The 15,279-nt window shown below is 47.4% G+C and overlaps 1 protein-coding gene across 1 annotated transcript; it reads left to right on the forward strand.

Moving 5' to 3' along the window:
• The first annotated feature begins 1,703 nt into the window (after positions 1-1,703).
• Positions 1,704-12,076, forward strand: HNRNPL (heterogeneous nuclear ribonucleoprotein L). Its single transcript, XM_006774648.2, has 12 exons — positions 1,704-1,842; positions 2,465-2,702; positions 2,830-2,915; positions 4,304-4,400; positions 4,485-4,557; positions 7,788-7,859; positions 7,971-8,251; positions 9,419-9,540; positions 9,816-10,017; positions 10,847-10,904; positions 11,005-11,100; positions 11,720-12,076. The coding sequence occupies exons 2-12, from the start codon at positions 2,478-2,480 to the stop codon at positions 11,776-11,778; spliced, it is 1,371 nt and encodes a 456-aa protein (XP_006774711.1). The 5' UTR covers positions 1,704-1,842; positions 2,465-2,477; the 3' UTR covers positions 11,779-12,076.
• Positions 12,077-15,279: the final 3,203 nt, after the last annotated feature.

The following is a 15,279-nucleotide window of genomic DNA, read 5'->3' on the forward strand; positions in this document are numbered from 1 at the left end:
TTGAGGGTATTTCTTGGGAAGGGGGGCTTCTGCGCACGCGCCCCTGCCCTCGCGCCGTTGACGGAGTGGGGGAGGAGCAGGCGTTGGGCAAACGGCGGGGTTTGCGCGAGGACAGGCGCTTGCGTGTGGGCGCTATTTAGAGTGGGGAGCTTGCGCTGCGGGTGGTGCAGTGCGCAGGCGCCGCGGGCTGGTGTGGGTTGGGGCGGGCACGCGGCCGGGACGCCTTTTTCCTCGTTTTCTTTCCTGGCCCAATGCGCAGGCGCACTTCTCCCGCATTGGCCTCGTGGGCTGTTGGAGGTGGGGGGGCCACTGCGTGAGCGGGAACGGGTGGGCGGTGGCCTTGTCCACGCCGGAGAGGAATTATGTCTGGTCACTATTTAGTCTTTATAGCTCCGTGGTTTGTCTTGAAGCGGAAGTCCATTTGAGGACAATTCCCCCAGAACAGATTATGTCCCCTATTTTGTGGGCGCTGAAAACCGGAAGAAAGGCCTTGTAAAAGGTCTTTTTCGCCGTTCGGGAGTTGAGCCAAGTTTTGGAGCCATCACGAGTTTGCTAATAATTTCCAGGGATTAACGATGCGCAGAGGGGTTGATGAACCAAAATGTTTGCTGCAGTTGGGCATTTTGGAAAGGATTCAGCCTCTTTAGTCGCCTCTGAATAGACCACCAGTTGTTCTGGCTTAGAGCCCATTCCCTCCTCCCTCCAAGTTCATGAAGTCCTCTCTCAGTCAGCCATTTGCAGGTTTTCTCAGGACTCAGCTGCCATCTGTACTATGATTTATTAGCATTTTAATCTGTGCCAGACCTTGTTCCACCCATTTTAAAGGTATCTCAGTTGAATTTTCAACACTTCTTTATGAGATAGGGGATGCTTTACTATTTTTGACTTGCATAGATGAGGTAAATTCATATGACCAGTGAGGGAAGGGACTGGGTTTAGAGTTTAGGACTGGAAATCCAAACCGCTGAACCTGGTAGCCATCAGGCATGTGTGTGCCTCTTGTTTGGTTCATTCCTGAAATAGAATCCAGTTCTGCCCGGTTCTCTAGAGCTGCTGTCTGTAGAAATTTCTCTTCTTTCTCGAAGACATTACTCTTTTTCTATAGTCTGGTGTAGGTCGTGTTTCCCAATGCAGATTTTGGTTGGAAAGTGATTAAAGCTAAATGTAGTCACGGCTGGCCTGGCTGCCACAGCTTCTGAGGCACATGCTCTTTTATCCCGACTAGACTTGGGGGTCAAGGTGGGAACAATGATGCTTGGCTGGACGACGGTTGCAGCTTACTCTAGTGGGGACAAGGCAAAGAAGTTAGGCAGATGCAGAGATTGTCTGATCCAGACCGCAGCAGAGAATTGTGTGAGCCTTTCCTGTCGGTGGTGTCCACTTTCCAAGCTACTCCTTTCCCCCATTTTTTTTTGACCACTGGGAAGAGACAGGTTCTGGAAGGAATGTAAGATAAGTGATCTGCCTGATCCTTCATTCTGCTTTCCTCAGAAGCTACAGCAAGAGGCTTTAGATAAGCAGCCATGCACTGAGGGCCTTTGCTCTGCTGGCCCAGAATCCTTTTGGGATAATGGTTTAAATTGCTGTCCCTTGTCTGACCTGTGTGTTTTTCTTGGGTGACATTCCGCTGTCTTACTTGACTGAATCCTCAACAATGCAGAAGTTAGTGAGCCACTATCTTGTACAGTAGGAAATAAAGTCTTGCTTTTGCTTCTTTTCTCAGGAGAACTACGATGACCCACACAAAACCCCTGCCTCCCCAGTTGTCCACATCAGGGGCCTGATTGACGGTGTGGTGGAAGCTGACCTTGTGGAAGCCTTGCAGGAGTTTGGACCCATCAGGTACTCCACTCAGAGGCCAGGGTTGAGTGTACAGAGAAGTCAACTTTTTGGTGTCCTATGTATCACTGATTCCTGGTTGGAAGTGACTTGGCCAGTTTGGTCCAGGGTGCCTTGGCTAGGTCCTGGGGATCCTCTGCTCTTGAGGTTGGCCCTTGTGCTTTGGGTCAGGTTATGGCAAGTTCCATGCCCTTTTTCTTTCTCTACTTTGTAGCTTCTAATTAGCATTTTCTTATTCAGCAAGTATTTATTATTGAGTATGTGGTACATGCTCAGTAAATGTGGGAATAGAGCATTGAGCAAAACTGTCCTGGATTTCTCTTAGATAGTTGCCCACACAGTGATCAGCACTGTGATGGGGGAAGCTCAGGAATCTTTGGGAGATAACTGACTGAGTCAGGTGAGGAGGGGTCAGGAAGGAAAGCTTCCCAGAGGAGATAATGCCAAAGCTACACCTCTTGTGTGTGTTCTGCCACTTAGGATAAGAGGTGTTACAGTCAGGAAACCATGACAGGGTGCACAGGAGTTTGGAGGCCAGGGAGGAGTCAGTTCACAGGAATTTGAACGTCATTCTCTTGTTCTTGTCTCGTCCTGAGAATTTGAAATCTGTGTTTTCTCTTGTCAGCTATGTGGTGGTAATGCCTAAAAAAAGACAAGCGTTGGTGGAGTTTGAAGATGTTTTGGGGGCTTGCAACGCTGTGAACTATGCGGCCGACAACCAAATCTACATTGCTGGTCACCCAGCCTTTGTAAATTACTCCACCAGCCAGAAGATCTCCCGCCCAGGAGACTCTGATGATTCCCGAAGCGTCAACAGTGTGCTTCTCTTTACCATTCTGAACCCCATCTATTCCATTACCACGGTGCGTGCCAGTGGACATTCATTCCTTTATGCTCCTCTGTGAGATCTCCCTTCTTCCTTTTCTCTCTGTCCCCAAGCCAGACTGACCTCCCAGGGCCCCTTCATTTTGCTCATCTTTTCTTTTACAGGATGTTCTTTACACTATTTGTAACCCTTGTGGCCCTGTCCAGAGAATTGTCATTTTCCGGAAGAATGGAGTCCAAGCCATGGTGGAATATCCTTTGCTAGGGAATAGGTGTTTCTTGGGTTGAGGGCTTAGAGCTGGGCAGGGTGCCATCCTTTACTATCTACTGAATGCCTACCATGTGTCAGATGTTTTCATAAAGCCTACAGTCTGATGGGAGGGGCTCTCAATAAATAATCAGATGTATAAAAGTGCAGAATGTAAAGTGCTGTGAGATACAAGGGGATGTGGAAAGTTCTTTGAGGTGGTGGTATTTTATTTTCATGGAGAAGTAGGAGCAAGGTGGAAGTACTGGCTTTATGAAAGATCCTCAGGTGAGCCCTAGCCTGATGGCTCAGTGGGTTGGAGTGTTGTTCCTGGTTCGATTCCCAGTCAGGGCACCTGCCTAGGTTGTGAGTTCCATCCCCAGTGGGGGCGCAAATGGAAAGCAGCTAAATGATGCTTCTCACATTGATGTTCCTCTGCCCTCTTACCCTCCAATCTCCCCCCCTGCCAAAAAAAACCAAAAAAACAACATTCAAGGGGGAGGAAGAAAGGGACCCTAATATAAGGTAACAGGAGAAGATTTGACTTTGAGTGGTGGGCCCATGAAACCCATATCTGAAATTTGATCATGTTGACCAATGTCACCCTAATTAATTTTTTGAAAAATATATTTTATTGATTTTTTTACAGAGGAAGGGAGAGGGATAGAGAGTTAGAAACATAGATGAGAGAGAAACATCGATCAGCTGCCTCCTGCACACCTACTGGGGATTTGCCCACAACCAAGGTACATGCCCTTGACCGGAATTGAACCTGGGACCCTTCAGTCCGCAGGCCGACGCTCTATCCACTGAGCCAAACTGGTTAGGGCCCCAATTAATTTAATAAATGTTAAAACACATCCTTCAGTGAGGATTAAAAAAAAATCCTCAGCTGGTCAGAAGCTTAGTGTTGGGGAAAGCAAATGATCTGACAACTGAAGAGTAGCAGACCTAGGGGAGGGGTTCTCTATGTGCATTAGAAGTTAGGGAATTTTCAGTAGTGGTGAAGCTTAGGTCAGGATGCAGTAGGAAGCCACGGATGGACTTTCAGAGCAGGAACATAATCTGGCTGGTATTTTTCAGAGATTGTTTATGCTTAGTCAAAGCACAAGGGAGAATTTGTGCTCAAGGAGAAGGTAGCTTGGCCTGGAGTGACAGGAGGTTGTTGCCACCTCTGGGCTGGTCAGGTGGGAATGCAGATCGTGAAGAAACTCTCGCCAGTGACTATTCACTCAGGTTAGCATGTCAGCCCATCTCCATTCAAGTGGCTGTAGCTGTGAACAGACCCTAGAACACCCATGCAATCTGGGTGCTCCCTTGTCCCCCTCCATCTCTGAGACAGCTTGAAGCTCTCCAAAGAGCTGTGATGGGGCTTTCCTTAACTTAACTTACATTTGATTCTGTGCAGAGTGCCCAGCGGGCCAAGGCCTCACTCAATGGGGCTGATATATACTCTGGCTGTTGCACTCTGAAGATCGAATATGCGAAGGTAAGTCTAGGAAGTGACTGCTGCTTGTCAGCTTCCAGGTGAGCTTGGGCCTGGCTGATATTAAGCTTTTTCTTGTCCCTACAGCCTACACGCTTGAACGTGTTCAAGAATGATCAAGATACTTGGGACTATACAAACCCCAATCTCAGTGGACAAGGTAATCCTGATGGCCACTTTGTTCTAAACACATCCCCTTGCCTTCATTTGACTAGTGCACTTCATAGACCGGGGTTCAGGGTTATGTAATGCCATTGGGCTCCCTGTGAACACGGGAGGGCTTTAGTGGGAGAGGGTGGATGAGGGCTCTCTGAATTCTAGCTGCTACTTGGGGTCCTTTGGAGCTGAGGGTGCAGAATCAGGTAGAGGCTTGGATTGGGTGGAGAACAGGGCCTCACTGGGCATGGCGATGGCTTTAGAAACCAGAAGCAGCTCCCAAGTGGATTCTGCTGCTTCCCTTCTAGAAGCTTATTTAGGGTCACTGACTTGATTCTCACTGGGTCAGGAATGGTCCTTGCTCTTCACTATTGAGAGGGTCTTCTTGGCGTGGAGGGGGAGGGGATGGCAGCTTGGGGAGGTGATGAAGGCTCCTGGGCCCTTGCAGCAGAGCCTTTGAGCAAGTTGACCTTGTAGAGGTGAGGCCCTGGATTGAAGCAGAGTGTGGGCATGCCTTGCCTTACTTGTAGAGGGGACTCAACTTCTCTGCAGGGTGCCCAAATGGACATCCCCTTCCTAGAATCTGTCAAGAATGGTTTGCCTTGGATAGGAGGGAGAGATGGAGGATTGCCTTTGAAAAGCAGCAGCACCGCCTCAACAAGACCGTCCATCTCTGTGTCTGTCTTGGTCTGATACATTGGACTAGGCCATGGGCTGAGGGAGGAGGCTGGTTGCTGACATCTCAGGCCCTGGGAGGCCAGGCGCCCCCATTTCTAGCCAGGCCTGTCTTGCTCATCATTGAAGCTGGGAAGCAGTGGGTGGCGTGGGCTAGGCTCTTCCCCAGGACCTTCACAATGGGTGCTGTGGGCCTGGCTGCTCCCTCCAGAGGTCAGAGACAAATTGGTGACCAAGTGAATGTACCAGAGCAGGCAATGGCATTACATGACTGCTAACAGAAACACGGCAACCAACCATTTCTTCTCCAAGGAACATAAGTAGAAGATGTGCAGACCGGCAGGGGCTAGTGGCAGGGGCTGGCTGTGCATTGGTTTTGATGCCTCTCAGTTTTGGCTGTCCCAAGGCTGGGGGTCAAAAACGAGAGCTGATGAGGTAACCTGGAGTGAGGGCGGTGCTTCGCCATCCCCTCGGGAACCATACTTCAGCGGCTCTGCCTCTGCACATTCCTCACCAACACACAGGGTAGAAACCACTAGCTCTTCCTGGAGAAAACAACATGCAGCCTCCACCACGTCCCCAGAAACAGCCGCAGACTTGAGCTCACTACATCAAGAACACCACACCGCGCTCCAAGGAACAACTACAAGCACAGAGGCAGACAGAGACAGAGAAAGAGACGCAACATGGCAGCAGACATTGCTTTTCTATTAAACATTAAAAAAAAGGCCAAAATCCAAGCAAACTTGAACCCGAGAATGTACACAGAAGTAGGAAACACAGAGAACAGAGCTCTCAGCCAGCCAACGGCGCTCTTTTTGGAGAACGTTTCACAGACTGAAGTAGATTCCATGGGCCTCCAAGACAATAGGATCCTCTCTCCATTCCTCGCCATTTGGGTTTTTTGTTTTTTAAGTCCTTTGGTTTGGGGAGGGCCTTCTTTTTTTGTTCGATTTTTTTTTTTCTGCAGTCAACAGCTGCCAACATAATCTGCACCAACTGGAGATCAGAAACCAAAAAAAAAAAATTTAACCACAACAACAAAAAAATTAAAAAAAGCAAAACAGACAGCCAAACAGCTCACAGGTACACAGTTACCTGCTGGCGGGTAATCGGGCGCGCTCCCAAGGCCAAAAGTTCGGGCATAGTGGGGCCACTGGCACACTTCATAACCAGGAGACACGCACATGGAGCGCTACACAGCCAGAAGCACCGCACTGCAGCACACAATGTGAGGAGGTGACAACATGGAGGGACACTACCCACTTCATACACCTTTATTTTCCACTTTTCTGATATCTTCTGAGGACAGAACATCTGTGAGCCACTTTTGATTTAATCAAAACATTGACTGTTAAAACAATTCTTTAAAAAGTTGTAGCGGATGTATACTGTAACTTGTATTTATGACTGTAAAACCATGTGATGCAGGGTCGCAGTGTATGTTTGATGGGACGCCATCTTTCAGAACTGTGCTAACTCACTGTTGAAGCGTCCAATGGTAAGAGAAAATACAGATTTGTTTTTTGTGACAAATGGACATTGTACTCTGTACTTCTGCTGTAAGTAGTCTTATTCCATCTTTGTAATGACCGATTGTTGAAAACAAAATGAAGGCCGGGTGGCAGGAAAGGGCTGTGGTCTTGAGCCTTGGGTTTTGGAGTCAGCCAGATCTGGGTTCAAATCCCGGCTCAGCCACTAACTTGCTTTGTGACCTTGGGCCAAAATGTCTTAACTGCTCAGTTCAAAGTTAATCCTTACCTGTAAACTGGGATTAAAATAGAACCTACCTCATAGGGTTGTTGTGAGGAATTTTAAGAAGCTGTGATATCTGTAAAGTGCTTAGCACAGTGTCTGCCACTCAAGCACTAAATTAATGGTAGCAATTAATGAACTACATCTGGAGTCGGGGATGGGTCTGCGCCATTGTCTGGGTCTGAGAATGTTGATGCCTTGTACACGATTGCTCATGAACTGATTCTGACTTGCTTGTCCTTTCCTCCAGTCCCTCCTCTGGTTGTACGTGACTAGGTGGGAGGGTGACAGACTGGCTTTGAGAAAGAAGGGGCCTAGAGAGAGGGGTCTAGAGCTCCTAGAATCATGGGATTTTAGGGTTGGTATCTTCTTTCTGCCCTTCCTGGGTTATTTTCCTGCTCTTAACCTCTCCCTTCATTGGGAGTTATTTTAGAAAGCTTTTCTTGGCCTCATGACCTATTAGCTTCCATAGTAACTGCAAGTTCCCCAGAGGACCCAAGAACTGGTCTTTTTCCCACCAGGACCAGAGCAGATGCCAGAGTGCCCAGAACCTCGCCTCATCCTTCAAAGAGAAAGGAAAGCCTAGTTGGTATGGGCTAAGGAGGCAAAGTGGGTTCCAGCCTTGGGCTTCATGCCCACCCTCAACCAGGCCAAAGGAGGGAGGCTCCAGCAGTCCTTGTGAGATACGGAGGGTTTGCAGCCAGGCTTGTAGGAGCTAAGGGACTTGGAGCTTAGCCTTTAGTTAGAAGGGAAAGCGCCACCCCTCTTATTGAACTAGGCTCTAACTGATTTCTCTGTCCACAGGTGACCCTGGCAGCAACCCTAACAAACGCCAGAGGCAGCCCCCTCTCCTGGGAGATCACCCCGCAGAATATGGTGAGGGCAGGGGGTTCCCCTCCGTGGACTCCCGTGGCTCATGTGCCCCTGCCCGACGCCCGCCACGCAAATTCTCACCCGCCCTCCCTCTCTTTCCTTCCCACCCCCCAGGAGGGCCCCACGGTGGGTACCACAGCCATTACCATGATGAGGGCTACGGTCCCCCCCCACCTCACTACGAAGGGAGAAGGATGGGCCCACCAGTGGGGGGTCACCGCCGGGGCCCAAGTCGCTACGGTCCCCAATATGGGCACCCCCCACCCCCTCCCCCACCACCCGAGTACGGCCCTCACGCCGAAAGCCCTGTGCTCATGGTCTATGGCTTGGATCAGTCTAAGATGAACTGTGACCGAGTCTTCAATGTCTTCTGCTTGTACGGCAATGTGGAGAAGGTGAGTTTCTGCAAAGTCTACTGCTTTCTTTGTAGACTTGGCAGGTCCCAGGGAGGCACTGAACCTCATGGTTTGCCCAGTCAGTGAAGAGGGAGAAAGAGCGAGAGCTCGCTTGGGTAAGAGCAAGCTGACTCAGAGAGGGTAACTTGCTTAATTGGGTGACCTGCTACAACAGGGTTTGTTCAGTCCTCACTGTATATGGGTATTTGGGGTATTTTGTCTGTTCTTGAACTTTCAGTGTTAATAAGACTGGGAGTAACACGCAAAAGTGCTAATACTTAACATTACTTGAATATTATGATGTGTGAAATTTATCCATTGTGGCTTTTTTTTAAACTTTTTAAAATTTACTGGTTTGGGGGTTGGGGGGACACATCAATTTGTTGTTCCACTTCTTTATGCATTCGTTGGTTGATTCTTATATGTGCCCTGCCTGGAGATCAAACTTGCAATCTGAGTGTATCAGGATGGTGCTCTAACCAGCTGAGCTGCCTGGCCAGGGCTACCCATTGTATGAGGTTCTCTCCAGATAATCTGCCAACACTGGGTCTTCTGCCTGTGGGATAGCTAACTGAGACTGATAGGTGACTGTCCCAGATCAGATGGTTTATTGCTTCTGTCGAACTCATCTGAAGCTTTTTTAGTTTATAGCCTCTCTTGGCCCATTAAAAACAGTAGCAGTTCATACGTGTTAAATTTTTCCTATACCAGGCACTTTTAAAAGTGCTTTACATGTTGTAACTTGTTTAACTTCACAAGCATCTTTAATGAGGTCAGTGGGGGAAATGGAGACAAGGGACTTGAATAATGTGCCTAGGTTAAGAGAGCTTTTTGTGGAAGCAGGACTCGAGCTAGAGAGCCTAGCTTCAGAGCTGACACTACTGTTTTTCAGTGTTTTTTTTACTATAACACACAAATATTTTACATCAGGACCCACTATCTAGATAAATGTGTCCCCTTATGGGTCATGTCCTACCCTGTCCAGGCTCTGCTGCCTGCCTTGGGCTGAGCACTTGTCGTGGGCCACGCATGCTTTTCGGTTTCTCTTGATTCCCATTTGTAAGTTAGGATGTGGAAGCAAGAGTTACTTCTAACTAACTTGGAAGGGGCAGGAGAGAGGTCCCGGACTGCTGGGCAATGGTGATGACCATGGCTGCTCTTCCCAAGGTGAAATTCATGAAAAGTAAGCCGGGGGCTGCCATGGTGGAGATGGCTGATGGCTATGCTGTGGACCGAGCCATTACTCACCTCAACAACAACTTCATGTTTGGACAGAAGCTGAAAGTCTGGTAGGTGCCCAAATTCCTTGGGATAGAATGCTTTGGCAAGGGCCTGGGGAGAAAAGGGAAGGAAAATGGGACGCCCACTGCACAGGGCCCAGCAGTGGAGCACAGTGAGACAAAAGTGCTTATTCAGGCAGGAGTGAGGTGTGTTTCCAGATGCTTCTCTGAAGCAGTGGCACAGTGCCCCGTGAGGCACACAGCACTTGCTCAGACAGGAACAAGGCCACAGTGGAGGGCTTGGGGGACATTAGGTTTGACAAAGAGCTCCCCTTTCCCCCTAGTGTCTCTAAGCAACCTGCCATCATGCCTGGTCAGTCATATGGGCTGGAAGACGGGTCCTCCAGTTACAAAGACTTCAGTGAATCAAGGAACAATCGGTTCTCCACTCCGGAGCAGGCAGCCAAGAACCGCATCCAGCACCCGAGCAATGTGCTCCACTTCTTCAATGCCCCTCTGGAGGTGACAGAGGAGAACTTCTTTGAGGTGGGTGCCATGGAGTTGGTCCCTCACTACAGCCATCTGACTGGGCCATTCATTTTAGTCTTTCAACAAATACCTATTGTTTTCCGACTCTGCCAGGATGAGGGTTGAGTGCTGGGGAAAAGCACCAAACATCTAGCAACAGAGAAGTTTGCCAGGCTCTTAACATTTTTGGCAAGCTCGGATAGCTATACCTTCGCTGGGAAAGTATCTGTGTGTGTGGGAGTTGTGATCAGAGTCCAATCTCAAAACATCCCCTTTGTCAGGCAGGCCCTCAGGTGCCTAGATAACATCTGAAGGGAGGGGCCTGTTAGGGCGAGGTCAGAGGGAACTAGGGCAGGAAGGCTGATGGGCAGAATTGGACTTTGGTCCTTGTATTCAGTTCATCAAATATTTACCTAGTGCCAACTCCCTCAAATAGCAGCTGAAGATGAGAATTTGGGGGCAGGGGGAATCACAGGACACCATAGAGTGTGTGATGAAAGCTTAGAAACTTGTCTCCAGAAAAGTCTCAAGCACTGGGTCATGCAGGGCAGGGTCTGCTTAATTCTGCCATGTGGCATTGCTTGTGTTTCTGCATCTATTTTCTATTTTTGTTTTCCTATATATATTTTTATCGATTACAGAGAGGAAGGGGGTGGGGAGAGATCAATGATGAGAGAAAATCACTGGTCGGCTGCTCCTGCATTGCATGGTCCCTACTGGGGATCGAGCCCACAACCTGGGCATGTGCCCTTGACTGGAATTGAACCTGGGACCCTTCAGTCCTCACCAGTGCTCTACCACTGAGCCAAACCAGCTAGGGCATCTGCTTCTATTCTTTGTCTTGCAGATTTGTGATGAGCTGGGAGTGAAGCGGCCATCTTCTGTGAAAGTATTCTCAGGCAAAAGTGAGTAAACTGCCTTGTCTTCTCCCTCATTCCTTGGTTGTAGATGAGGAGCTCCCTAGTTTGTGCTTGGGTTAGCCTAAAACCTTTGCTTTCTGATCAGGTGAACGCAGCTCCTCCGGGCTGCTGGAATGGGAATCCAAGAGTGATGCCCTGGAGACTTTGGGCTTCCTGAACCATTACCAGATGAAAAACCCAAGTGAGTATCTGTATCCTGCATGGCCTAATGGGTTGGCTGGCTTCAGGTCAGCGCTGTCCCTCCTGCTATCACGATAGAGCCCCAGAAATTTCCACATTGTCATTGACACAGATGAGCGGGACCTGATCTCCAAGAGAGCAGCCTGGTGTTCCCTATGGGAGAGCCAGCCTGACTGCTTGTTGTTCACCCACTGCCAGCTGAGAGTTGCTCAGGCTTGTTCTTTAGGTAGCTGGCATTCTCTGCATCAGAAGCTATCAGTAATGCCCAGCCATGTCAGTCACAGGCTGGCTAAGCTAGTATCCAGGAAAGGGGCTGTATTAGCCAGCAGGTAAAATTTGCCCACCCAGTTCCTGGGGGCAGGCCTATTGTTCTGAGCAGCAACAGAGCTAGGAATGGGATTGGGATTCTCCATGGTAGTGAAGGAAGGGAAGGAGAAATGCCTTGTGTTTTGGGCTTGTTTTTAAGCCTCACATTGGGCAGTGACCATTAAGCCCCACAATTGAACTGCAGAAAAAGATGTGTTTAAATGAGGAGAGTTGTGGTGTGGGGGGAGGCTTGAAGGGGGGCGGGTGGCGCCTCCAGAGATGGACTCAGCCAGACCCTCTTTTCTTCTTTGCAGATGGTCCGTACCCTTATACCCTGAAATTGTGTTTCTCCACTGCTCAGCATGCCTCGTAATTAGGTGCCGAGGAAGAGTCCTATCTGAGCAGGAAATAATTTCTTTCGTTTTTTTGTTGTTTTGTTTTTGTTTTCAGCAAAAGTTCCTATATTCCTTTTATCTCTTTTTTTAAAAATGCTAGGTTAGAGGCTTAACCATAATGGAAACGATGGAAGGGGAGGGGAAGGGGATTGATATCTCCCAAGATTAACCTTCACTTTTAAGAAATTATTGTACATGTGATTTTTCCCCCCGTTCATACATTCGTGCTGCCTATGTACTCTTGGCACATTTCAATAAAATTGTTTGGAAAATTAACAGTGCTTTCTGGGACTCGGTTGTGTCTGCTTCCCTCCCACTTGGTCTTCTGAAGAGGGGCAGGCAGGCCAGGACACAGCTGCAAGCTGTGGGGAGCTGCAGGCCCAGCTCTGGGAGGAGCAGGGTGAGCCAGGGCTGTAGATCAGTAAAAATATTAGCAATTAGGGAGTCTTGAGAAAAGGCTGGAAGACCTGGTGGCACACAATTCCTGTGTCCTGCCTAAGCAAGCTCATTCTAGTTAGGAGAATCATTTAAAAAGTACAGTATTTTTCCATGTATAAGACTTTTTTCCCCCCTAAAATCATTAGACTGAAAATTGAGGGGTGTCTTATACATCGAAGTCAAGGAGGGCAGGAGGGAGCCGTGTGGGTGCCCATACTTTGTCAAACAGGCTTCCTCCAATCACAGCCTTATTGTTACTGGTCAACTGGTGCCATAATTGGAGGTGGAGTGCGTAGATGCAACAGGGACCAGAGCATTCTGAGCCCATAAAGATGTTAAAAAATAGATAAATACCAGTAAGCGATTGTCTTACTCCGCAAAATTCAAACTGAATGTAATCAGTTATGCAAAAGAGCATGGAAATAGCTGCAGAAAGAATTTGGGCCTCCTCCCACTGAGTATATGATCAGTCAGTGGAGAAAACAGGAATTACAACTCCTTAAGATGCCAAAAAAGAAGGCCTTAAGAGCAAAACCAGCAAAATGTTTAAAATACTGATTTTTTAAATTTTGCGTTGGAAAAGGCGGGGGGGGGGGTCGTACATGGGGGCTTCTTATACATGAAAAAATCCAGTATATGGTGTTGCTGGGGGAGAGGGGAGGACTTAAAGGGAAATTGAATAAACACCTGCTTTTTTTTTGTTAATCCTCAGCTGAGGATATTTTTTTCATTGGTGTTTTCAGAGAGAGTGAGGTGAGAGACATTGGTTGCCTCCTACATGCCCCCAACCAGAGCCTGGGATCAAACCTGCAACCCTTCTGTGCGTGGGCTGACACACCGGCCAGGGTAACACCTGCTTTTTTATAAGGCTGGAAAATAAACCTCTGGAAGATAAAAGTGGAAGTCTTCTCCCTAGTCCCTTTATCATTTTTGGTGATATTTTTTCTCTGTGTCACATTGGGCAATAACCCCTGCAGTTGAACTGCAGAATAAGGTATGCAAAACAAGGAACTAGGTGGGAGGAGCATGTTCTGGAGTTCCATCTGGATGTGTGTGTGTGTGTGTGTGTGTGTGTTTTTAATGTTTTTAATGATTTTGAGAGGGAGATTGAAACATCAATGAGAACCATCAATTGGCTGTCCCCCTCCTAGTGGGGATTGAGCCTGAAACCCGAGCATGTGCCCTGACCCAGGAATCGAACCATGACCTATTTCATAGGTCAACACTCAACCACTAAGCCACACTGGCTGGGCAACATTTGTTGTTTCTTTTTTAATCTTTTGTTGAAATAAAGTATTACATATGTTCCCCTTTTTCCCTCATTGAGGATATTTTTTTCCATTGGTTTTTAGAGTTGAAGGGAGGGTAGAGAGGGGTATATATATAGAGAAACATCAATGTGAAAAAGTCATTGATTGCCTCCACCACCTGCCCCAACCTGAGCAAGGATGGAACCTGCAACTCGTGTGTGCTCTTGACCAGAAATTAAACCCATGACCCTTCCATGTGTGGGCCAACACTAACCACTGGCCAGGGCCATTGGGGTTTTTTGACTCCTAGTAAGGAACTTTTAGACTTTTTTATTGATAATATCACAGATGTCCCCATTCTTCCTCTACCCCCATTTTGACCACCTCCACCAGTCCCTGCCCTCCCTTTCCTCTGGCAATCACTACTTGTTTTTAATAAGATTATTTGTGCTGTAAAGTGTTGTGTCTCATAATCACATACAAAGCAATTTATTTTTACCCCTGTGTGGTATCTTGTGTTGTTGCATTAGAATTTACCTGGTCCCAAAGATAATTTCCAACTTTTTGTTACTGCAAACTGGATATGCTGGATCTCTTGATATAAATATCTTAGCCAACTTCCTTGGTATTGTAGAAGTACATTGCTAGCAGTGGAATTGCTAGATTAAAGGATCTACAGATACAATTTCAATGTGGTAGATACTCCCCAGTTATAAATGGGGACTTGTATATGGGGGGTAAGGCGTGGCAACCTGGCAGGAGCCTGCTTTAAGGCTCATGATGTAAGAGGCAACCTGTAGAGGAGCAAGTAAAAGATACAGCACTTTGTTCATGCATGTACTCTTGAAAAAGACCCACTTCCAAATTTTACTGTGAAGTTTTGAAACTCAGATTTACATTTCTGAAGACATGGCTTTTGTCAGATGAAACTGCGTCGTATGGGACAGTTTCAAAATAGAACAAGGAGAAACTAGTCCACCTTGCAACCACAAACAAATCTGCTATGATATATTTTTTGTTTGTTTGAAAGTATACTTTTATTGATTTTAGAGAGAGGAAGGGAGAGGATATATAGAAACATTGATGGCCTTAGCCATTTTGGCTCAGTGGATAGAGTGTTGGTCTGAGGTCAAGGGCACATACCTTGGTGTAGGCTCAATCCCAGCCTTGGTCCAGGTGAGTGCATGAGGAAACCAATCAATGTGTCTCACAGCCACGCTTCTCTCTCTCTCCCCCTTCCCTCCCTCCCTTCTATTTTCTCTAAAAATCAATAGAAAAAATATCTTCAGCTGAGGATTAAAAAAAAAAAACAACAAGGGAGGTTTGTGCATTGTTTACCGTTTTGTTCTTTGAATCGCCAATACAGTGTTGATGGAGAATCAGACTGACTTGGTTCATGGGCTGATGCTCAACCATTGAGTCACACTGACCACACTGTTAAGATTTAAGTCAAAAAGTAAATTAGCAGCCAGTTATTCCTTGTTAGCAGTTTTTAGTCTCCTACAGATACTTTACATCATATATATTGTGTGCACATACAGCGTGCTGTAAGTTTTTTGCTGATAATACTAAATGTTCAACATTCTTTTTATTGATTTCAGAAAGGGAGAAAGAGAAACATCAATGAAGAGAGAATAATTGATTGGCTGCCTCGCTCATACCCCCAACTGGAGATCGAGCCCTCAACCCAAGCATGTGCCCTTGACCAGACTTGAACCTGGGATCCTTCAGTCCCCAGGCCAACACTCTATCCACTGAACCAAACTGACTAGGGCTATGTTCAACATCTTT

The sequence above is a fragment of the Myotis davidii genome, unplaced genomic scaffold (genome assembly GCF_000327345.1).
Source record: "Myotis davidii unplaced genomic scaffold, ASM32734v1 scaffold1608, whole genome shotgun sequence".
Taxonomy (NCBI): domain Eukaryota; kingdom Metazoa; phylum Chordata; class Mammalia; order Chiroptera; family Vespertilionidae; genus Myotis; species Myotis davidii.